Source organism: Panthera tigris, chromosome C1, assembly GCF_018350195.1.
Source record: "Panthera tigris isolate Pti1 chromosome C1, P.tigris_Pti1_mat1.1, whole genome shotgun sequence".
Classification (NCBI taxonomy): Eukaryota; Metazoa; Chordata; class Mammalia; order Carnivora; family Felidae; genus Panthera; species Panthera tigris.
This window is the reverse complement of record NC_056667.1, coordinates 125,152,902-125,178,372: the sequence shown is the minus strand read 5'-3', so window position 1 is coordinate 125,178,372 and position 25,471 is coordinate 125,152,902. Positions and strand designations below refer to the sequence as shown.

The 25,471-nt window shown below is 42.9% G+C and overlaps 1 protein-coding gene across 1 annotated transcript in view; it reads left to right on the top strand.

Annotated features, from left to right (window-relative positions):
- Positions 1-261: 261 nt before the first annotated feature.
- Positions 262-25,471, top strand: part of TMEM163 (transmembrane protein 163) — a 238,725-nt gene continuing 213,515 nt past the window's right edge. Inside the window, exons 1-2 of the mRNA XM_042994308.1 lie at positions 262-463; positions 5,965-6,084. Of these exons, the coding sequence (XP_042850242.1) occupies positions 262-463; positions 5,965-6,084 (322 nt within the window). The remainder of the gene's footprint in view (positions 464-5,964; positions 6,085-25,471) is intronic.

Below are 25,471 nucleotides of genomic sequence, written 5' to 3'. Positions count from 1 at the left end.
CTCGGGCGCCGGGGCCTTGGGGCGGGTCCCTGCAGCCCGCACCTGCCCCCGTGGGCGGAGCGCGGCGGCGACGCTCTGCCCCAGCCTCTGCCACCCGCCGCGCTAACCGCGCGGCTCTCCAACACCCCCGCCCCGCCTGCTGCCGGCACACCTCCGCTCCTCGGCGCCCGTCCTCCCTCCGCGAGCGGTCGGTTCGTCCCTCTGCCGGTCCTGAGCCGCGGCGCCTCGCACTTCTGACTCGAGTCCCCGCCGCCTCGCGCCATGGAGCCGGCCGCGGGCAGCGAGCGCCGCAGCCCCCCGGGCCCCGCGGTCCCGGCGCCGCCCCGGGGCCACGAGCCCTCGGCCGCCGCCCCCGGCCCGGGCCCGCAGAACTACCCAGCGCGAGAGACGCCCAAGCCCGACGAGGAGCGGCAGCTGCGGATCAGCGAGAGCGGCCAGTTCAGCGACGGGCTGGAGGATCGAGGTGAGCGCACGCCGGCACGGCCCCTTTCTCCCGGCCGGCCGGCGAGGCGAGGCGAGGAGCCGCTGCTCCGGGCGCGCCTCTCCTGACTCGCAGGTTGGCGGGGCGCGGTGCTCGGCGCCTCGGGGCGCTCGGGGGCGCGGGGCCGGGACTTCCCCGCGAGGGCGCGGAGCGCGGCAGCCCCACCTCCCGGGGCCGGCGCCGCCCGGGCGCCGCTCCTTCCCCGGAGCCCCAGAACCGGGCAGCCTCCGGGCCGACCCCGCGCGGGCCCGTGCTCTCCTCTCGGCCAGCCCGCTGGAAAAGTTTGCGGGGGGGGCGTTGTTTTTGCTTGTGGAGCCCCATGCTCCCGGGGGACTGCGGGCCTGGCTCAGCTCGGAGGGTCCTGAGCTCAGTACATCCTCCTTCCAAGCCCCCTTCGACCCCCGGCGGCTCCCCGGGAGAACTTCCGTCTGCGGGTTTAGCCTCGGGGAGCTGGTCCATAGAGCCTAGCTGGCTGCCCTGGAGAGGCAAGTCCGGCGGCCCCCGGCCCTCACTTACAGGGGATCCAGTTTACCACGGGTCGCTGCCCCGGTGATGGGAGCAGAGGACCGGGGCACTTGTGCTTGGATCACCAACTTCCTCTGGATGGATGCCACTGAAATCTGGTGCTTTTTGGAGCGCACGTCCCCAGCCCCTCCTGAGACACTGGCCTGGAATCCTGAGAACGTCCCTTTCCTGGGAGGCCAACCCTAACTTCCCGACACACAGCCGATGCCCCCTTTGAGTTGCCCGCACGAAACCGGAGAGACTCCGTTGTTCATTCTCGTGCCTCTTCTCCTCCATCCCTCTTTCCCTCCCTGCTTCGTTTCCTTTCCGCCTGGAGGGAGCCGTTTTCTTGGCCACGTCTATATTCTCTGCTTCTTAATCCAAATTCAGCTCGGCCCCCTCAAAAAGGACTCAGTGGTTGGGCTAAAACTGGTTAGTGGCCGAAGCGGCATTCTTGCAGCCAGGCCCTTTTCAGGGGGAGCCGGCTCATCGCCACTCCACCCCCTTTTCTTGGAAGCCTTATTTTGTTGGCTGTGGCGGATTTTTATATTTTCGTCTTAGCAGGTTTTCCGTCCTATTCTTAGTATCTCCTGTACATTTTTATTCCGGTTTAGTGTTCGGATGCACGATCTTTTTCCTCTTAGAAATTTTAAACTGTGGCATGTGAGATAGAATGACATGGAAACAGCAATCCCAGAGAACCGGCCGGGATTGCTCCCGGAGAGCTGGGGCTGTTCCAGTCATAACCTCTGTTGCGGTTCCTCTCCCCCCTGTTCCGACACAACTAGTAACTGTGATAGAGCCCGAAGGTGGGTGACATCACCAGCACCCGACAAAACCCATCGGTTTTATTATGGGGCACGTTACTTACCTTTCCCTCTGTGCAACTAATATTGTAGGATTTAAACATTTTGTATGGAAGAGCAACAGAAGAAGTCTGGGCTGAGCTTATTTTTGTTGCATTGCAGGTCATTTGTAAAAGCTGGCCTATTTCTCCCCACCCCACAAAACGGCAGGAGGAGAAAAAAGTGCCAGGGCGAGTTAATATTTAGCATCATTTTGTAGCTCGTGCTCAAGTGTAACAAGCCCTTGTGAATTAAATCTTAGGGTTCTTTTTCACTGGTCAAGTGAATTTCATTTTCCATTATATTATAGCATGAAAGCATTCACTGTTTATAAACTGTCACTGTGTGAAAGCACTGTATATCACACACAGCCTCTCTGTTAGGATGGACCCTGTCCTCCAAAGAACCCAGTGCCGTGTGGCATTGAAAGCTGAAAGTCAGTGTGACATTCTTTTGTTTGACCTATTGCTGACAGGAAAGAGTTAATGATGGATGAGTCATTTTTATTAAATAGACCAGGTTACCTGGGGAGGTTTATTGTAATTTTTTGTGTTTGTGTTATTTTTTCTTAAGGGGCTGCATCTTTCCCATATCGATTTTTGTATCCCTTGGGAACAGTTCGATTGCAGCTACCTTTTCCCTAATGGTGAGAGGGTTCGGGGAGGAGGAAGCCGAAGCACTCGCCTGCTGTGCATCTCTCCATCATGCCTGGCTTGCTTTTTTCTAGGCCTAAATATCTATAGGGTGTGTGTGTGGGGGGGGGAAGGGGGTGGGTACCCTGGACATGTTACCTGTATTTGTCCTTGTCCTAACTTCCTTTGGAGCTATTAGACCTGGTTGCAGACTGTGTCTAACTCCCATCAAAAGCTTGCTTTGTTAGCCAGTATTTTAGGACTTTAGAGGTATTTTCCCCTTAGAAGTGATGTGGGCTGCTTCCCAGAAACCCAGCTAGCTGATAGTGCAGTGCCATTTGGTTGAGCCTTGCAGTCAGGGAGCAAGAGTTCTGTGGTCTAATACTTATAGGGGTTAGACACCCATAAATAGGCTAAGTTTATCTTGGGATTTCCACCCCTATTCTTTTAATATCCACTCTTCTTAACACAAGCATTTTCCCTTCATTCTGCTCCAAATCCTAAGTAGGCTTAGAGTGTTACATGCTTCTGCATTTCTTACTACCTTTCTATATAATAAAAATTCCCCATTTTTCAAAAAAATCCAAGTGTGACTATTATGAGAAAGCAATTGGGACTAATTCATACTAGCATGGAAATGACTAATGGCTTCAACCTAACCACATATATTTGCATTTGCCTCTCAAATCCTAAGTTATCAGTCTTTCATTCATACAATGCTTAAGCTTACTAATGTCAGGCCCAGGTTACTAATATATGGAATCTGAGTGAGATTGGAAATCTGCATGTGGAGGCCAACTATGTTTAGGAAGGGACACAGCCCTGCATGCAATAAGCGGCCTGCCTTAGCTTCTCTAGGCTGGGCTGCCTTTTACTTATGAAGCACAGCTTCCTGAAAACTTTAGGAATCCTCCTCACTGCTTGTGAGTTTGCGTGCAGCCAGTGTGGGGCAGAGGTAGAGGCACCTGTATGTAGACAGGTCATTAATGGGTCTTCCTAGGTCATCATACTCCCCTTGGAGGAGGAGAAGTTTTTCCATTCTATGGGGAAAACCAGTAGGAGGAGATGATAAACAAAGGTTGGAAATGGGGAAGTACCTGCCTTCTTGGACAGTCTTTGCATTACAATTATTCCAATTTTTATTTTTTTATTGAAATATTTTTTAATGTTAATTTTTTTATTTTTGAGAGACAGAGTACGAGTGGGGGGAGGAACAGAGAGACAGACAGACAGACACAAAATCTGAAGCAGGCTCCAGGCGCTGAGCTCTCAGCACAGAGCCCGATGTGGGGCTCAGACCCCACGGGCTGCAGGCTCATGACCTGAGCTGAAGTCACTTGCTTCACCAACTGAGCCACCCAGGCACCCCTAATTTTGAAATGGAAAATCTCTCGTGGGGGACACACACAGGATCAGATCTGGGGAAGAATCTCCAGTCCTGCTGCTTTGAGGACTCAGGTGCCCTCTTAGGGCAGTGCAGCCCACGTGCGCCAACCCCCGAGACTCCTTCAGCAGAGTGCTGGTTCGCTGTGGGGTGAAGCATGTGGCAGGTGTGTGTGGTCAGGACCAGTCCTATTGTTGCAAACAGCTGGCTTTGGAAGGAAAAATAAATGTTATACGGTAGAATGGAAAACCCAGATCATTGTCCTTTATCTTAGAAAATTAAATCCTCTAAAAGGAACCTTGTTTTTACCCCCAGTGGATAAGCCTCTTAAGATTGTTGGTGTCAGAATACGTAGCAAATGAACTGCTTATTTGAGTCAGTACGTGAGTGTTACAGCTTCACTTCTCCTCAAAATCAATTGTCCAGAATGAGAGGAAAATTTTTATGTCCTTCTGGAAAAGGAAAATAAATGATTGGGAGGCTGTAGGACTCACTTGATCTAGGTTGACTAGAACAGGAGACTGGGGTGATTGTCGTTGAAAATTAGAATAAGGTGTTGTATGGTAGCTAGGGGAAAAGTAGACAAAGGGAAAAAAACAGACAAGGGATTTTAATTTGAAATCATTTGTACCTAAGGCAGAATTTGAGAAGAGAGGTTTTTTCTTTTTTCATTCAAGTACATGTATTAAAGAAGGTTTGGGGAGATTTTTACAGTGAGGTAATAGAGATGTGTTTATATCTACCTTTTGCAACCTCCTCTACCTTTTGCTCTGATGTAAATCTACAGGTTTTGATTATTTAAAAATCTCTGGGCTGTAGGCTGGGTTCATTGGGCGGTCTCCTTGACATTTCCTCTTGCTTTGTTTAAGGACTTGTTCAAAGTGCTTGAGTCTGGGTAGTAAATGGAATTGAGAAGTTTTAACAGGGTCTTTGTTGTAATTTTTGAAGAGGGTGCAGTATTCAGCAGCCAGAAGCTGAGTGTGCCGCCCCCCTGGTCAAATGGGATGATGTATTTTACGCGGTGTGCCAGGTGTGATCTGTTGCATGCTATGAGACACTGTACAAATGGGTGCCTAAGCTTTGACCACCTATTTCTTCATCATTTGGAGCCGTTAGGATGAAGCTTCTCCACCTCTGAAAGGTGTATTGTGGGCTATTCAGCCAGAGATGTTCTAAACTCCTATTGATACGGAATGCGTCACTGAATTTGGTTCTTCATGCAACTAAGAGATGACATATACGATCTATTTCCAAAGAAGAAGAAAAAGTATAAATCAGGATCATGCTCAAGATGGTTTAGTCCTCAACCCAAGGCAAATGAAGCTTGAGCCTTGCCTCTTAAGACATCATGAATTTCTATTGGTGTCAAGGACTCTCAACATTGAAAGCATCAGAGACAAAATCAAATCTTTCTTACACATGGCTTGCCCAGAAAGTGACCTCCAGTTTTAGCTTTCTTTAATAATCTGAGAGTTGTTTGACATAGCTTTGATACAAAGCGATACATACTGTAGAGCAGAAAGAGAAGGGAAGAAAACATGGCCTATAATGTAGGCCTGATGACCGTTGTTGGTTGTGATCAAAGAGAAATCCTCCTTCTCTTCCTGTTAATTGTTGAAGGGAGCAATGAAGGTATTTGGGGTCCGTGACTCTTTGGGAAAGGTTTCTTCGACCAAGTTGGGGCGGTGCTGGTGGATCAATGCAAATCAATGCCTACAGCTGAGGAGCCTGAATGCCCAGTTGAACGTGGACTAATTGTGCTGTTTTCTTAACTGAAGGGCCTTGTTAGGGCAACACTTACATAGCTGAGTTAATATGAGGGCAGGGGATGACCGATATGGTGAGTGGGTCTGTGGGCTCCTTCTAAAGTGTACAAATGCTGTCACACTGCAGGAATCCATGTCCCGTATTGCTATAGCCTATCATTTTTCACGAGATGCCATAGAGCCCGATTTCCATGTGAACTCTCCTAATTGTTAAAACACAGCGTGGGCCAAACAAAACACATCTTGGCCCACAGGCTGTCAGTTTGCAATCCTTGGATAAGAAAGTGTAGCTCTGGCTGTGGGTTTCTTAATAAGGAAATGTCTAACTTCCTTTTCTCCTTGTTTTTGTCAGGCTTACTAGAAAGCAGCACTCGACTCAAACCTCACGAAGCCCAGAACTACCGAAAGAAGGCGTTGTGGGTCTCCTGGTTCTCCATTATTGTCACCCTGGCCCTGGCGGTGGCTGCCTTTAGTAAGTAGCCCGAGTCCTGCTGATCGATCCGTGCTGCTGTTGTGTGTTTTATTCTTTGACTCCTGTGGGATGTGCTTTTGCTTTTAGTTGACTATTATTGACGAGTAAATTTTTGTAGATGGTAAGAGAGTCAGGGTACTTATAAATTAGTAAAATGGCTTCTCTGCAGAGGGAAGAGGTGGTTAAGAAGAAATGGAGAGGGATACTGGGAGCCTTGCCTCTCATCAGTATGTCGGTTTGTGGCAGTGAATTCTGGCTGCCAGCTTGAATAGGGAAAATACTCTCTTGGTGGATGCCTTCAGCTTGGGCTGACATGTGACAAATCTATATCCTTGAGATTTGTATTTTGAGCCTAATGCAACCAGATGAGTACAATATTACAGTACATCCTCTCTCTGCCCCTTATATCTGTGTAAGGTTTGGATGAAAATCATGTGCACATTTTAATGAAAGAGAAATGGGAGGTCCTTTGTCAAGTTTTCACTGGCAATGCAAACAAAAACATTTATTACAATCAAGAAAAACTAAGATAATTGAACACTTTCTGCTTATGGATAATCTACTTTCTGTCTGTGGATAATCCTGTTTGGGTGTTAGGAAGCCCTCTGACGTGCATTTTCTCAGCTAACATTTGCAGCCTGAAGAAATGTGCATGTGCTATTAATTCTTATTAATTGTGCAGTGGTTTATAAGCTTAAGCAATGACATTAAGTTTCATCTCAACCTTGGTAGAAACCACCATGTTTTTTAATGCTGGGGTAAGAGGAATGTACTTTGTGCATTTTGTGATTAATTCATTACCTTAACAGGAAGATCTATATTCTTAGTGATAAGTGTCATGCAAGATGTCTCATGTGACATTCCTCAGTGGGAGAAGAAAGGGCTGTGTCTGCTGGAAGGGCTGTGTCTGCTCTGTGTGTGTTTAAAATTCTATTCTGCACAGATTGGCTGCTGGAAGGTGGTGTTGGCTCCCAAGAGGCAATATTAGAATTTGACCAAATGCTCCCTGCAAAACTAGGCATATATTACTTGACGCAGTTTATATTGGAAACACTGTACCTTATCTTGGCTCTAGAAAATGCCAAACATTTAGAAGCAGAGGGTAATGCATTTCAGAGTATAAACATTTACAGTGAGCCAGAAATCTAATCAAGAGAAATTCTGATTCCTGAAAATAGCTCTTCCTTCCTCTTGCCTCCTTTTTTTTTTTTTTTTTTTTTAAATGCTAAAGCAAGAATAACAAGTCCCTTTGAGGTCCCTGGAGGGTAATTTGGTTGTGGTGGCTGGTGGTGGGCTCTGGATCCACACCATCATTTACATATGTAAAGAAAGAGATGGTATGAGGGGTGGTGATTTCCCAATAGAATAATAGTTATTCAGACTTGTCCATGTGCCTAATAGAGCTGTTTTGATTTTATCATATGGGTGTTTGAATGAGGACGTGACTGTGAAGAAATACTGAACAAGCCTTTCCTTTGGGAGAATAATACTACATTTGATGTACTTAATCTCATAACCAGGAAAAACTATGAGGAAATTCTGGTTTCATATGGCATGCCTGATCAGTTGGGTTATCTTGAAAATTTTGTTCCATTTCTTTGAATAGGAAGAGACTGTTGCATAATGCATATGGAATTAGAATGTTGCTTTTGAAAAGGGTTTTCTTTTTCTTCTAAAACGATTTTACCACTTTAGCAAGTATTTCATTTAAATCCTCTAAATTCTTGCCTATAAAATGTTGGCATTGGCCTATCATATCATGATCTGTGTTAATTTCTGTAATACATTCAGTTTATTCCCAAGTTGGTTTCAAGTTAAATGAAAAAATGTAGGAGTTCTATTTTTCCCCACTTTAACTATGAAGAGTAGCTTTATTGTGTGTGTGCGCACGCACGCGTGCGTTTATATTTCATATTTTTATTTATTTATTTATTTATTTATTTATTTATTTATTTATCTTTCTTAACATTTATTATTAAGAGAAAGAGACAGACAAAGCATGAGCATGGGAGGGGCAGAGAGAGGAGGAGACACAGAATCTGAAGCAGGTTCCAGGCTCTGAGCTGTCAGCACAGATCCCGATGCAGGGCTCAAACCCACAAACCGCGAGATCATGACCTGAGCCGAAGTCGGACGCCCAACTGACTGAGCCACCCAGGCGCCCCTATAGTTCATATTTTAAAGCTTTGTGGTCCTCTCTGGTTGTATTGTTTAGGGTTGTTCCTTTTATCCTTTAGGTTCCTATATGTATTTGTAATATTAAATATTTAAAACACTTTTTAAAGCAACATTTACATGTTGATAGACTTAAAAAAAATTTTTTTTTTAAGTGCACTCATGTGAGCAGGAGAGGGGCAGAAAGAAGGAGACACAGAATCCGAAGCAGGATTATTTATTTATTTTGAGAGCACACAAGCAGGTGAAGGGCTGAGAAGGAGAGACAGAGAAGCCCAAGCGGGCTCTGCACTGTTAGCTGGGAGCCCGCTGCAGGGCTTGAACTCTCAAACCGTGAGATCCTGACCTGAGTCGAAGTCAGACACCCAACTGACTGAGCCCTCCAGGTGCCCCATTATATTAAAAAAAAAAATTGTCACAAGAACGCTGATCCCCTCCCCACTCTTATTTTCCAGGGAGGCGGTTGACAGAGATGTGATGAAATGGGGTAGGTTAGCTTGGTGAACTCCTGCGTTATCCAACGATAATGGTTAGGTTGGACCAGTTAGTCTTTATTTTTATTTATTTATTTATTATTTTTTTAGTGTTTATTTATTTTTGAGAGTGAGACAGAGTGTAAGCTGGGGAGGAGCAGAGAGAGAGGGAGACACATAATCCCAAGCAGGCTCCAGGCTCTGAACTGTAGGCACAGAGCCCGATATGGGGCTCGAACTCACTCACTGCGAGATCATGACCTGAGTTGAAGTCAGATGCTTAACCAACTGAGCCACCCAGGTGCCCCTATTGAGCAGTTAGGCTTTTTAAAGAGGATTGCTGTTGAATAACTAACTACCTGTGATGCTTTGAGATGGCAGAGAAGTCTTTGCATTTGTGTGTGTGTGTGTGTGTGTGTGTGTGTGTGTGTGTGTGTGTGTGTGCGCGCGCGCGCGCGCGCGCGTTGACAGGGGCTGATAATCATGGCAATGAGAAGAAGGCTAGTAATCATTATGTCTTGCCACTCTGGGAGAAGGAGGAGCATCCATCCTTGTATGGAATCAGTACGCAAGATTGTTGAATGAATGACCTGAAAGAGATTTAAAAAAAAAAACAACAACACTTTTCTTTCTTTTTTTTTTTAATTAAAAAATTTTTTTAAAATTTATTTTTGAGAGACCGAGACAAAGCCTGAGCCGGGGAGGCAGAGAGAGAGGGAGACACAGAATCCGAAGCAGGCCCCAGGCTCCGAGCTGTCAGCACAGAGCCTGACGCAGGGCCCGAACCCACGAAACATGAGATCATGTCCTGAGCTGAAGTCGGACGCCCAACTGACTGGGCCACCCAGGCGCCCTATTTTCATTTTGTTTTTAAAATCAGGTGGAAGGAAAATATTAGAAAAAGACAAATGTGATCTAAAGGTTTATTTAAATACCAGGTGATCTCATTTATTTTACAAACTGTTGACACGTTTTTGGGACAGTCTGTTCCTCATCACGGCCATTCTCTTGCTAAGGGCAGTGTCTTGGAGTGGCATCTACCATAGTCACTTGGAATTCCCATCTTGATCTCCTTACCTGCCATTTTCTATTTTATCCTGGATGCTGATTTTTGCTAAGCATCTTCTAAAGAAATGCTCTTGTCTTTTTTGTGTTTGGAAGTGATGATGGATTGTGTAAGTTTTAGGGATGCTTCTTAGTCTGTTGGAAAGGTTCATATCTTTTACATAGGATGTACATTGCAAATAAAGACCCTTCACCTCCTGTTAAGCTTCCAGGTACTCAGGTATGCTGGTATGCTGTGTTTTCTCAGGTTAGTAATTCCTAAAAGACTAGCTTTGGTCAGTATTACCAAGTTATATCTGTGATAAATCAGTTGTGTATGTAACTATGGTTGACATTCTCATGTCTGATATAGCTTGAAAAATTAAGTGAGCTTTCAAAGTTTGTGACTTGAAAGTGTCTTGAAAAGAATGTGTGCTTTGAAAGGGATATGGATCATTTGTGATAATACTTCGTAATAAAGAGATTTTGGACCCGTTAAAAATGCCGATATAAGACCAGATGGTAATACATCTTGAATATTGCAGAAAGAGCCCTAGTTTGGTTTTAAAATTGGTTCTGTTTATAATCGGTAGGCAGCACAGAAAATGCCAATCGTGTTAGGGACAAACTGAAAAAAGTCTATTTTAATAGTAAGGCTAGAAAGAGAACAGAAGTTGTGTTTCAAAACTCAGGGTTTTGACATCATTGATGTCTTTGTCGGAATGATTTAGGAAGATGCATTCTGACTCTTTTTTGAGGTTTGAATGAGTGCAAGTTAATTTTGAGTCACTCAATACACGTTCTGTGGGGAATGAAGATATATTTGAAACATTCTCAGGGGAAAAACTTTCCTAAGATACCTAGCTCCATTAAATAAAAAAAGTACTCCAAACTAAGATCCCAGAAAAAGCTCACTCAAAAATTTAGTGAATCAATAGATTTAAGAATTAGAAAAACATTTTTGAAAGGGATGGTTTTCTTTTTATATGTGGGGATTTAGAAAAGAATGTATCTGATTTTAGTGTGAACTCTTGTCCCTTAAAAATGATTGGATAAATGGACTTAATTCTCTTTATTTGTAAGTTGTGAGGCCTCGAGTGGATTACACACGTCTTCTATAAACCCAGCAAAGCAGGTCTGAGAACTTTCTTAATCTCAATCTCTCATTTGACATATTGTGAGATGGGGAAGGCATGACACCCTCCAGTGGTTTCTGAGAGTAACATCTGAATAGTGACAGTGGCCTGCAAGGTCAGCCCTGACCTGGACTTTGCCCCCCTTTCTCAGACACCCCAACCTTTCCTTAGGACTGGAGAGCATGTCTTTGAGGCAAGCTCATCTTCCCACTGATCTGTACATGGTTGACCCCTCAAAGAAGCCTCACCAGGCACACAGACTGGACCCATCCCCCATAGGCATGTGATCCATCACACTGTGTATTTTCCTCATTGCAGTTTTTTCTCATTGTGCCCCACCTCCGTTAGATAATGTCACATGTGAGGCCCAAGTCTTTTGTGCCACGTCCTGTAAACACGCACTTCACATTCTGCTTGAAGAATGATCTTTTGTGTAGCTTGTTGATCTTTTTATTGATAAAAACAGTATATGCACATGATAAAAGTTCCTGAGACCAAAGACACAGAGTGCAAATCTCTGTCCCATCCTAAATTCTTTCTTCCCCAGATCCTGCTGCTTGTGGACGAGCTTTGTTGCCAGTGCCTCGTATCTTCTTCAAGATATTTGTGTGCGCTTATAAGCCCAGAGACACCCGGCTTGTGGTTGCTACTTACGTTAGATAGGATGTCTTATCCCTGCTGGTCTTTGAGTTAGCATGGGCCTCTTCACAGGCTGCTGTTTTCACAGTTTAGTGTGAGTGGATTTGATGTGGAGAACCTTCAGGAACAACTTCCCAACCACCGTCTGGCTGCCACTTCTGAGGCGGGTGACGTGGTGAGGGGGATGTGGGCAGGAAGCTTGTGAGCCACATCCTGGGGGTGTTCAGTGGGATAACTTGCTCCTGTCAGTGTGCTGGGTGAATGATAACTACGGGTGCTTCTGAGAGGTGGAAGCCAGGAGGGGAGAACAGGCTGAAGTGCAGAAATGTGGTGGGGAACGTCATCCTGACAAAGCTCCCTGCCCCGAGGTTCCTCCCTCATACCCTCAGGGCCATATCGTCAAGGATTCTCTGAGGGCACTAGCTCACTGAGGGGACATGGAATATGGAGTGGCATTTTAGTCGGATCCCTTTGCCTTGCTTTCCATGAGGACCCCGGTTGTCTTGCCCCTCCCTCCTGGCTGGACTCCTCTTCTCGTCTCCCATTTTCCTGCCACTCCAGCCCACAAATGTTCTTGTAGTACCCCAAACCTTGTGTCCTGCCCTTGGCCCCAACACCATGCACCCCTCAGATGCTCTTTGTTCTTGACCCCACCCTTTGTTTCCTAGTTAAATTTTAAATTGTGATGAAAGATCACCTCTTCCAGGAAGCCTTCCCTTGCCCTCCATGCTGATTTAAATTATCTTTGGTTCCTGTAGCCCATTGGACACCTGTCAGTCAGAAACTTGACATAATACTTGAATCATTGAATTACTGCTCTTTGCACACTCCTCAAAGGTAGGGGCCCTGTCTTCTCCAGTCTGTATTCTTAGCCCCTGATACAGTTGGTACTCAGACATCTGGTGACCTGCACTAATTTTTGATCTCTCCCTGCTGAGGCCTCCATGGCTGCAGCAGGTTCAGGATGTATGTTTGCAGGTAAAGATCCCAGAAAAAGGAATAGTGACTTTTTCAAGTGAATGAAAATAGGGGGAAACTGCAACTTCGTAAATAGTGGGGATGCCAGAGCCCCTTGTCTCCCCCTCCTCCTCCCCCCACCCTCTGCTTCTTCTTGGATAGAAGGGTCCAGGGTTCTATGGAAAGGGTCTCCTTTGCTGCTGTTCGGAGAGCACATCTTCCCCAGATGACGTACTCGTAGCTGCTGTTTCTACCTCCATGTTCTGCCCCCCTTTCTCTCTGTGTGCTGCATACAGCATTTAATTAAAAACGTGTCCAGAGTCATTAGCACAGGGGTGTCCTCGTCACACAGCCGTGGCAGTGGCTCGAGAGCTGGGTGGTGAGCCCCAGCTGGACTCCTCTCAATAGGCCCAGCATGTCCTTGCCTCTCCTTGCTTGAGCCCTGGGCACAAATTTTCCCTGTGGGAAATTTGTGAGGGCTTTCCCTACTGCCTCTCAGTCACTTTTGAGTCATCTTGGTTGGCCAGTTGGAGAGGAAGGGGTTTTTCGGGTCTGCTTGTATTCCAGGGCTGTGATTTCATCCTCTGGGAGTTGTCTCTTGAAGGTGAATTTCTGGTGTAGCTGCTCCTGGACAAGAGGTTATTTTCTGGTACTCTGTTCCCAGGGGTCAAAGTGTAGGCATAGTGAGATTTGGAGATGATGAAGCCAGAGGGAGGCAGAGAACCTCTGTCCCCAGGAAAGGAACCTGTTCCTCACTTGCCACCATCTTCCATACCTGCCCATCCTTCTTCCCAGCTAGTGAATGTGTTCATCCAATCCTTACTGAGTGCCTGTTGGCAAAGCACAGTCTGCTGTGCCAGGTGACACAGAGGATGTTGGGAAGTGGGACAGTCCTTCAGGCCCCTGGAAGAGCTCAGGTCTCCTGGGAAGATGAGTCCTATAGTTGTCAGGGCAAATGATAGGGCAGTGGGGTAGGATAGATAAACTGGAACCTGCTCACCCTCCTCTGTTAGACACATAGAATACTCAAGAAAAGACATCACTGATCTGTTAGAGGCAGGACAGTCTCCAGCCCCCAGGAGCCCTCTGCTGCCCAAAAAGGATGAGTTGAAAATCAGAGCTATTGATACAGAATATGGGATATTCCCTGGGGTGAGAATTCGTGAAGATTGCAGGGCCAGTAGGAGGGGCTTGGGTTATGATGTCCATTCAGGGCTGGAACGTAGTGGCAGAAGTTTTTTGGGGATGCTTTAACAAAGCATTACACACAAAGAGGCTTATACAACAGGCATTTATTTTCTTTCAGTGCTGGAGGCTGGAGTCCATGATCAGGGTGTTGGCACTGTTGGTTTCTCCTAGGGCTTCTCCCCTTGGCTTGTAGAGGGTGGTCTCCCCACTGTGTCTTCACCTGATCTTCCCTTTGTGTGTATCTATGTCCTAATTTCCTGTTCATAAAAGGACACTGTTGGATTAGGGCTCACCCTGGTGACCTCATTTTAACTTCATTCACTCTTTAATGACCCCATATCTAAACGCAGTCACATTCTGAGGTGTTGGGGGTTAGGTCTTCAGCATATGAAATTGGTGGGGTTTGGGGGGAGCCACAATTCAGTCCATAACAATGGCGTTGGCCAGCACCAGGCAGGTGGAAGAAACTAAGTTCTCAGAATAAAGTAAGTACACTAGAGGACTTGACCTTCAGTAAAAGGGTGGACCACAATAAACCTATCCACCACTAAGACAATGAGGAAGGTTGTCTGTCACAGCATAGCTCTGTGTGGAGTGAGGGTAGGGGAGCCTTCCACTAGAATTTATAACCATGAAACTGACTTCATCTATATTTGTGTTTGGAATTTTCATAGATCAATATACTAGGAAATAGACTCTGAGACTCTGAGATTTACTGCAGGAAGTGCATTAAATTGCCAGTGCTGGAGGGGTGGGGGGCTGGAGGAGGTTGTCAGGAATAATACATGAAAGGGAGCAAGGGCAGCAGGATTGGGCAGAGTGAGAATTTGAACTTCAGTGCTGTTGCCTTGTAGTTTTTCCCCAGAGGGACTTAGGAGCTGGGATGGCCCTGCAGTTGTCCAACTGAGCAAGAAGGCCAGACCAGTGTGGAGGGGCTGCCCCAGGGAGAGGTATAACCTTGGGAGAAGTGTAACACCAGGAGAGGCAGTTTCTTTCTGTAGAGAGTATAGGGCAGTTCAGGAGAAGGATGCAGCTATGGGCCATCAGCAGCCCTCACCTCTGGCAACCGGGAGAACTGAGTGCCCAGATCTTGAGGGAGGATCCAAGAGATACACCATGGCATCCACTATAAGGGTTTATACTACCCGCTTAGCCTAAGAACTCTCAAGCTGAGATACAACATGGATGTGGTCTGAGGTTGGAAATGCTCTGGAGTGTCTGAAAGAAGCATATGGAGAGCCTCAACTAAGGCCCAGCAGTGTCTCATTGATGAAGCTCTACCAAAGATGAACTCACAATCTAACATTGATCAGCTTCTGGGGAAAAGGTCCATAGGACTGAGAAACATTCAAGCAGCATGATTAGAACTTAAATTCGAGATAAGAGAATTACTGACAAATTCTCTCTCCCCTGTCTTCCTCTCGCCAACCATTTTACTTCTTCTAATGGATTCTTTTATTTACATATACAGTTGTTCCTTGAACAGCATGGGTTTGAACTGCATGGGTCCACCTTTATGCAGATTTTTAAAGATAAATACAGTACTGTAAATGCATTTTCTCTTCTTTATGAGTTTTTAAATAACATTTCTTCTCTAGCTTATTTTATTAGAAGATGACAATATAAAATACATATAACATACAAAATATGTGTTTTTGTTAGTGGTAAAGCTTCTGGTCCACAGTAGGCTATTAGTAGTTAAATTTGGGGGGAATCAAAAGTTATATCTGGATTTTTGACTATATGGTGGGTCAGTGCCCCAACCGCTGAGTTGTCCCAGGGTCAACTGTATATGTATAAATAACAGGCTTCGTGATTGTGTGTGTGTCTTTAGCCATTATTTGTTGACTTCTCACCACGAAAGATAATTTACTCTTATACCCTCTTCCTGGTCCCATACAAACATGCTGACTTCTGAGTTTTTATCCTTGCATAATAGCCATACTTGGCATTATTATGACTATATAAATCCTGCTCACAGAGCCATATGGTGAAGAACGATTACTTCTTGCCTGCCCTATTTTTTATTCTCTCTGATTTTAATATCTGTTTTGTTTATTCCCGTGTTTGCTTTTCTCTGAATCTGTTTCTTATTGAAGTTGAACTCAGCATTTCTCTTCCAACCTCAACTTCCTTGTGGTATTTTCAGATGCATAGATAATTCTATCAGCCTCTTCTTGAAGAAATCCCTCAGAGCCGATTGACATTCTCGGATTCGTTCTGGTTGCCCTTTTGATTTGGTGCATAGCTGTGCCCTGGGATCACCTGCGATTCACCACCTCTTGGGGTATTCCCTTTATTTCTCTCCTCTGTTGAATTTCCTGTCTCCTGGATGCCATGTTTTTCTCTTCTCTGGTTGGTATAAACCCATTTGGAGGAAATGCAACTTCTCCTAGCTCCCTGGGAAAGTGGCATGCAGGGGGCGAAGCTTTCAAGCCTGAAATGTTGTTAATATATCTTGACACTTGATTGATGGCTAAATAGAAACTTCTCATTAGGAAACAGTGTTCCTTAAGAGTTTTGAAGATTTGACTCCATTCTATTCTTTTTCTTGATGTTGGTATTAAAGTCCTAAACTATCAAAAATCCTAATCCTTTGCATGAGACTCATTGTGGTGGGGTCTTTTTCAACCAGGTACCCCGTACTTTTGTTTTCTATTTGCTCTACTTCTGGGAAATTGACTCAACTTTATGTTCCTACCTTTCTATTGAACTTGTCATTGCTACTGTCAAGTTTTGCTTTAAATTGTCTGCGTGTTCCTTTTAAAAGTCATCCAACTCTTATTTTATTGATCTTTCTAATAGATCTTATCTTTTTGAGAAACTATTAGTGATAGTTAAAAAAAAACATCTTTTTTGTTTCTTGTCTTCTCCCAAGATTCCTGCCCCCCCCCCCCTTCTGCCTTGGGTTCATCATTCATGTTAGGGGAGGGATCCTGTGAGAGGTGATCTTTGATACTTTGCTCATAGTGACAGTGAGTGTTAAACTGACCAGAGCTCCAAGCTTGTGGTGGCTTTTACTGTAGAGACACAGACTGTTTCATTGGAGTTTCTGGTTTAACATTTCTAGATCTGTCCTCTTGGGTTGCACATGTTCCACAGAGGAGGGCCTTCTGATCTGGCTGGAGTTTGAGCACCTGACTGCATGAATTCTGGAAGCTGAGTTGAGGAGGAAGATTTTGATCTCTCAGTATTCTACTTGGAATTCTTAACTTTGCTATTTTCAGTTTGGTTTTCTCACCTTGAGCTGAGCCTGGTGTCCCTGACACCGGAGGCTGTTGTACCTCATCCAGAAGATAAACCTCCAGTCATCTGATAGCAGAGTTTGGGGTGGGGGCAGGGTATTGCCTTTTGGTGCAGAACTGGGGAGGGAATCCAGAGAACTGCTTGTCCACCAGGCCTTGTACCAAGCACACTATTTTCAGTCTTGTCTTTGTTACATCTTGCTACCAGTTTTCTGTTTCCTGGTGTCCTGAGGTGTAAATTGGGTTGCCTTTTTGCTTTCGCAGGGCTGTCTTAGGAATTTGCTTTCTGGAGTCTGTTAAATAAATTACTACTTGCCCATATGTTTTCTACCTTCTAAAAATAGTTCTTGTTGCCTCCTCTATCTTCTTTTTCTAATGAGTTTTCTTAAAAAAAAAATCCCTCTACTCTTAGTTTAGCGGGTATTTTAGAGGAAGCAAAAGTAAACGTGAGGAACTATGCTGCCACATTTCTCTGGAAATGTTAAACAGAGCAATTTGTAATGAAATATATAGTAAGTGAATCAGAAACCATTGAGACATAGTTAGTGAACCAAAATATAGTCTGAGGAACTTACCCAGAATATAGCACAAAGTGATACTTCCCTTTCATATTTTCTATTCAAGAGACATGGAAGATAGGAAAAGTTCCAATGGAAACAAGTAAGAATTCTGATAGCAAAGAAGAGAGGAAATAGAGACTAGTGTTTTTATGAGTGTCGGAGACTGGGAATTGATGGGAGGGATGGAGTACTTCTCAAACCATTGGAGGGAAAAATAAATGAGGAAACAGACTTTCTTCTGTAGACAGCTGAAGTGAAAAAAATGGCACAAAAAAAGGAAAATAAAATGTAGAAATCAACCCAAACATTTCAGTAATTAAAAAAGTATAAATGGAGGGGCCCCTGTATGGCTCATTCGGTTGAGCATCTGACTCTTGATTTTAGCTCAGGTCGTGATCTCATGATCCGTGGGATTGAACCCCATGTCAGGCTTTGCACTGACAGCATGGAACCTGTTTGGGATTCTCTCTTTCTCCCTCTTTCTGCTCCTACCCCACTTGCATTCTCTTTCTCTCTCTCTCTCAAAAAAAAAAAAAATATATGCGGATTAAATCCATCAGGTTAAAATACGACATAGATTGATTTTAAAAATCTATGGCTCTACTGTTAATAGGAGACAAATTAAAAACAGAAGGTCACAGAATGGCTTAACTAGAGGGACAGAAAAAGATCTATTTGGCAAATACCAATAAAATCAAGTTGGTGTAAAAAAAAAATCAAGTTAGCATAGCTATATTAATCAGGGAAAATAGACTTAAAGACAAAAACATTATTAGGCATTAAAGGGTGTAACTATATAAACAAAAGGGTCAATCCATCGTGGAGAGAAAACATTTGTGAGTTTGTATACATCAGAAACACTCCAAGGCACCTAACTGAAAATTGGTGGAGTTACAGGTAGAAACAAACAAATCATAATCATAATGGTAGCCTTTATTGTACCTCTTCTGGTAGTCAGTAAATGAAAGATAAAAAATTAGCGAAGACATTGAAGATTTAATTTTTTATTTTGAGAGAAAGGGAAGGTGCAAGTGAGTAAGGGGCAGTGAAACAAAGAATCCCATAAGAGACAGAGAGAGACTGAGAGAAGTGGGGCTCACCCAGGGCTCGTGCTTTTACCTGACGTGGGGCTAGTGTTCATGTGATGCACAGCTGGAGCTCACCTGATGTGGGACTTGAACTCACAAACTGTGAGATCATGACCTGAGCTGAAGTCGGATGCTTAATGACTGAACCCACCCAGGCACCCGAAGATTGACTTACGTAATTGAATATTTTTCAAACATTTTTGACTGCTGTCCTTAGTGAGATAAGCATATGTGGCCTAGTATAAATGAACTTATGTGTATATATACTACATGTCATCATATGTAAGCCTTTTTTTTTTTTTTAAGTTTATTTAGTTTGGGAGAAAGACAGCACAGGCCCAGGAGGGAAAGAGAGAGGGAGGAGAAAGAGAGAATTCCAGGCAGTCTCCTCACTGTCAGCTCAGAGCCCGACTTGGGGCTCGAACCCATGAACCATCAGATCAAAATCTGAGCTGAAACCAAGAGTCCGACATTTAACAGACTGAGCCACCTAGGCATCCCCCCCCCTTTATTTTAAAGTTTGTTTTGAGTCAGCGATAGAGAGAGAGAGAGAGAGAGCGAGCGAGCGCATGCAGGGGAGGGGCAGAGAGAGGGAGAGAGAGAATATCCCAAGCAGGTTCCTCACTGCCTGTGCAGAGCCCGATGCAGGGCTTGAATTCACAAACTGTGAGATCATGATCTAAGCCGAAATCAGGAGTCCGACGCTTAACCCACTGAGCCACTCAGGTGCCCCTATGTGTAGGCTTTTGATTATAATATGCAACATGATTTTTTGTGCTACTAGGAAATTTTTAAAAAGTGCGGCCATTGAACTATATCGTGTAATTCATTGTGTGAGTGACCTGATGTCAGATATATTAAAATTAGGAAAGAAAAATGATGTGCGCTATGATCATTTTTCTTTTCCCTCATTTAAAAAAGTGCTAGTCACAACCTATCTGATTGATCTTATGCCCCACTAGTGGGTTTTAACGTTTAGTTTAAAAAGCCCTGGTCCAATAAGTCAATATAGAAGCATGCATTCTGCAGTATGTTTTAACATCATGTAACATGTATAAAAGGTGACCACTTCCATAGTGAGAAAGAAAGATTCATCAAATTACTAAGATGGGTATTTTATAGATCGTATTCTCTGCCTACAATGCAATGATCATTTGAAATCAAATATAGCTAAAATACCCCTATAGATTATGATTTATGTTGGGAAATTGAACACATTTCTGAGCATTTCAAGGAGAAAAGTTTTAAATATTAAAAAGTACTTTGAACTTAAAGTAAGAAACTGAAATTGGTGAACAAAACTGCCTAAAACAGAGGCTAGGAAACAGAAAAACAATCATCCGCAGTAAGTGGAAAAAAAGAAAATAATGCATTTAAAAGTACAAACTAATGAAAGAAAATGATAACAGTAGAATCCACAAAACTAAAAGCTAATCAAGAATAATAAAACATGCTGAACTCTGGTAAGATTAATCACAGAAGAATAGCAATGAATAAAAAGTAATGAGAAAAAAGAAAAATTTAGAAAATGAGACTATTGTTATATGTTTTAAGTCTATAACTTTGAAAGTTGAGGTGAAATGCAGAGTGTCATAGAGTAATAATCTGCCAAGATGTCTCAAGGAAAAAAATGCCCAAGTACATCTGATTTAAATTTAAACAGTTACTGTAGGCCAGTGGTTTTGCATCCCCTTCCAGTCCCGTTCCATTCTGTCAATATCAGGACACATTTTTGATCATCACAACTTGGAGTAGAGATACTCCTGACATCTGGTTGGCAGAGGCTGGGGTTGCTGCTACAAATCCTATAATATACAGGACAGGCCCCCATGACAAAGAATTATCTGGCCTCAAATGTCAGTAGTGCCGAGGTTGAGAAACTGATCTAGGCTAACATGTTTTTTTTTTTTTATTGGTGCTTTTATGAATATTCTAGCGTCAGATAATCCTAACCTCATGTACTCTGTTCCTACAGCAAAAGAAGGAAAGCTAGGATCCTATATCATTCTGAGACTAGTACTAACTTGATACCCAAACCAAAGACCATAGGGAAGAATTTATAGATCAGTATCCCTCGTGAATACAGATGCAAACATCTTAAGATATTAGCAAACCGAATCTCTTTATGTTTATGTAACGAAATAATAAATAACCATCAATAGCAATGGTGTTTATTTTAGGAATGCAAGAATGGTGTAATTAAAGTGTTATATCATTCACCATGATTGTAAGCGAAGAGGAAAAATATACAATTAGTAAATATACAAAATGCATTTGATAGAATTCAAGGCAAGATAAAAAACTTGAAGCAAACTAAGAAGGGGGAATTGTTTGAATGTGATAAAGAATTTCTAACCTAAAACAGCAACAATTGTTAAGTGGTAAATATTAGAAGCAGCCCCTTAAAATCTGGAATGAAGATAAGAATGCCTGCTATTACCAGTTATTCTCAACATTATTCTCGATGCCCTAGCCAGTATGGAAAAGAAGTAGAAGTATATGGAACGGAGAGGGAAGAAAAGTAACCACTACTCATGGAATTATAGTCTATGTAGAAAAGCCAAGGGAGCCTGCAGACACTACTAGAAGAAATAAGAAACTTTAGCAAGGCTAGTGTGGATGGATAGAAGTTTAATATACAAAAATCAGTTGTGTTCTTCTATAATGGCAACACAGAAGTAGAACTTTGAACTGTCATAAGAAACTATTCCTTAAAAAAAATTTTTTTAATGATTATTCATTTTTTGAGAGAGCATGCAAGAGTGAGTGGGGGAGGGGCAGAGAGAGAGGGAGACAGACTCTGAAGCAGGCTCCAGGCTCTGAGCTGTCAGCACAGAGCCGGACAGGAGGCTCCAAACCAAGAACTGTGAGATCATGACCTAAGTCAAAGTTGGACGCTTAACCGACTGAGACACCCCAGTGCTCCCGTCCTTTTTTTATGTTAAAATTTTCTTTTAATGTTTATTAATTTTTTGAGGTGGGGGGAGGAGGGGCAGAGGGAGAGAGGGAGACACAGACAAAAGGAACTATTTCTTAGAGTTAAAAACCAAACAGAATCTAATATATGTACAATTCCTTAGTGGAGAAAACTTGTCAAAACTTTAAAAACTAGGGCAGATTGTGATATTTTTAGGGACCAAGGAAGTTGGTTCCAATGGACCAATGAAGTTGAATAGGGAGTTTAGAAATAGTACCACACATACATGGGAATTCGATATGTGAGAGAGGCATCATTGCTCATCACACATCAGGGAGCACAGTGATGATACTGGGACAATTGATGGTGTAGAAAACCTGAAGATCTCTCCCATGGTACCCAAATATAAATTCCAGGTGGATTAAAAGACTTAACCTGAGAAGCAAGAATTTGAAACTTTTTTTTTTCAATATATGAAGTTTATTGTCAAATTGGTTTCCATACAATACCCAGTGCTCATCCCAAAAGGTGCCCTCCTCAATACCCATCACCCACCCTCCCCTCCATCCCACCCCCCATCAACCCTCAGTTTGTTCTCAGTTTTTAAGAGTCTCTTATGCTTTGACTCTCTCCCATTCTAACCTCTCTTTTTTTTTTTCCTTCCCCTTCCCCATGGGTTCCTGTTAAGTTTCTCAGAATCCACATAAGAGTGAAACCATATGGTATCTGTATTTCTCTGTATGGCTTATTTCACTTAGCATCACACTCTCCAGTTCCATCCACGTTGCTACAAAGGGCCATATTTCATTCTTTCTCATTGCCACGTAGTACTCCATTGTGTATATAAACCACAATTTTTTTATTCATTCTTCAGTTGATGGACATTTAGGCTCTTTCCATAATTTGGCTATTGTTGAGAATGCTGCTATAAACATTGGGGTACAAGTGCCCCTATGCATCAGTACTCCTGTATCCCTTGGGTAAATTCCTAGCAGTGCTATTGCTGGGTCATAGGGTAGGTCTATTTTTAATTTTCTGAGGAACCTCCACACTGCTTTCCAGAGTGGCTGCACCAATTTGCATTCCCCCCAACAGTGCAAGAGGGTTCCCGTTTCTCCACATCCTCTCCAGCATCTATAGTCTCCTGATTTGTTCATTTTGGCCACTCTGACTGGCGTGAGGTGATATCTGAGTGTGGTTTTGATTTGTATTTCCCTGATGAGGAGCGACGTTGAGCATCTTTTCATGTGCCTGTTGGCCATGCTGATGTCTTCTTTAGAGAAGTGTCTATTCATGTTTTCTGCCCATTTCTTCACTGGGTTATTTGTTTTTCAGGTAAGAATTTGAAACTTTTAGATGAAAATGGGAGAATATCCCTATGACCTGGACATAAAGATTTTTAGAATTTAAGACACAGAAAGCACAAACATCAACAAATTTAACTATAGCCAAAATAAATAAATAAATAAATAAATAAATAAATAAATAAATAAACTATAGCAAGTTTATGCAAATTTAACACAGTGGTAGATTTCACATCAGTAAATAGACATCCATAAAGTAAACATCATTCAGTTTAACTGCAAGCAGACTAAGAACACTGGGCATGAGAAAAACCACATAAAACAAAAGATGACCTTCTGACTGGGGGAAGATATTTATAAACATGTAACTTTTATATGTGTTTCAGGAGGTGTGTGGACTATTGATAGCACTTTTGTTTGAAACAGCAAAAAACTGGGAGGGAGACAGATGTCAATTAACAGGGCATTTGATAAACTGTAGTGTCTTAGTGTCTTCATATAGTGTCTTAATATAGTTGGTCTACATATAAAGTTTTCTGCTTTATCAGACCCAATGTACCCTTTTTATAATATTTTATGCCCATTTTTCTATCTTATAATTAATTCTTTAAAAAAATTTTTTAATGTTTGTTTTTTGAGAGAGAGAGAGAGAGGCAGAGTGTGAGCGGGAGAGGGGCAGAGAGGGGGAGACAGAATCTGAAGCAGGCTCCAGGCTCTGAGCTGTCAGCACAGAGCCTGATGCAGGGCTCGAACCCACGAACCGTGAGATCATGGCCTGAGCCGAAGTGAGATGCTTAACTGATTGAGCCACCCAGGCACCCCACTTCTAATTAATTCCTATCAATATGTGCCCTTTATAAAAGTAGGTATTCTATCCTAAATGCAATATAGTAGAGACATCAAAGGAAGGTAATTGTGAAGAAAATCGTGTATTTTTGAATCTATAAATATTTGTTTTGATGTTAATAGATACACCAAGTATGTAGTTGCTTACATGTGCATATAATGAGAAAGTTGGACTCTAAGAGAAGAAAAGACTCATGTATATTGTGACCTGTTTGGTTTTTTTTTTGTATGACATTTGAAATAAGGGCTAAATAGGTGTACTGGTTATACATGTGTAGTATCATCATGAATGTGACTGCTGTGAGAACAGATTGATACAAGTTTTTTGTATTCTGTGTTGAGTACCTGGAATGAAGTTGCCATTGGTGACATTGGTCAATTGGTTTATCACTCTCTGTAAAGGCCTGAGTAAAACCAAATACACTCTGCTCTTGACTTACACTCCAGTTACTTTCCTGGACAGAATCAGTATACGCTGATGAACAAACTCTCCCTATACAAACTCTCCTAAATAGAGTTGAGTTCTAGACTTAGATATTTTTTCACCTAAATGTGTATCTTGTGGGTTTTCTGAAAGCCTGTGGGACTAGAGAAAATTCTTCATAGTGGAGGACTCTTGAATATTTTAGGATACTAAGATCCCTGGCTCCCACCCACCTGCTAAATACAGTGATCACCCCAGTGCAGTGACAGTCCTACAGATTTCCAACATGCCCCTTAGGCCGCAGTACTGCCCTGTTGAGAACTGCTGAACTAGAATCTCTAACTCAGGGTGCAGGTAGGGGTGGGGGATCTGAAAGACAATGTTGAGGGATAAAAAAGTTGTAAGACTCAATCAATTATGTAATCTTAACGAACACAACATACTGCTTGTGGATACACAAGTAGAGAATAACATCCATCATAGGAATGATAAGCTAAACTCAGGATGGTGAATGTCTTGGGGCGGGCAAGACAAGGGAGTAAGGAAGGATGTGCAGAAGGCTACAACCATAGCTGTGATGTCTGTAAAAAAAACAAAAAACAAAAAACAAACCAACAAACCTCCAGCCACTTCTGGAACAAATGTATAAAGTGTTAGCATTTGTCACAACTGGGTGGAGAATATGCTCGTGTTGGTTCTCATCGTTTTTTATATCATTATATGCTGAAAACACCTTACAGAATAATCTGGAGACAACAAAGCAAAAGAATGAGTAAGACAAAGGTCAAAAGGTCAAATAAATGGTTACCATGTATCTAAAGCTTTATGGGATTCCTTTTGTTCTCCCCACCCCAACAGTTTTGGCTGCTGTCTGTTAATTCCTTGCTATGCATCTGTATTCTTTTCTCACACACCCCTGTTTCCCACAGCATTTAATTTGAAATAATAACCTTTTACTCACAGTCTGTATCCATAAGGCCATCAGTGAACCTATTCTTCTTTTCATGTACTCTTTCCAGTGCTTTCCCCTCCTTTAAAACAGTGTATAGCATCTATGTTGTTAGATCATACAGATATTATGTACTCTACTGTTTTCCTTATAACCATCATTTAGTTTTAGTTCTGTGGGTTAATATATTTTTAATAGTCACTGCCTTTCTTATACTGATGCTTCATTTCAGCTCTTTATCCCCTGGATTCCTCAGGGAGAATTCATGGGAACAATATTTCTTGAGCTCTTGCATGTTTATAATATTTTTTTCTGTGGCATTTATATTGAAAGGACATGTTGGTAATGTAAAATGCTTGGTTCACATTTTCTCCCCTAAATATCTTAGGTATAATACACTGTTGCCTTGTGCTGTAAAGCATTGCTATCAATGTTTGCTAAC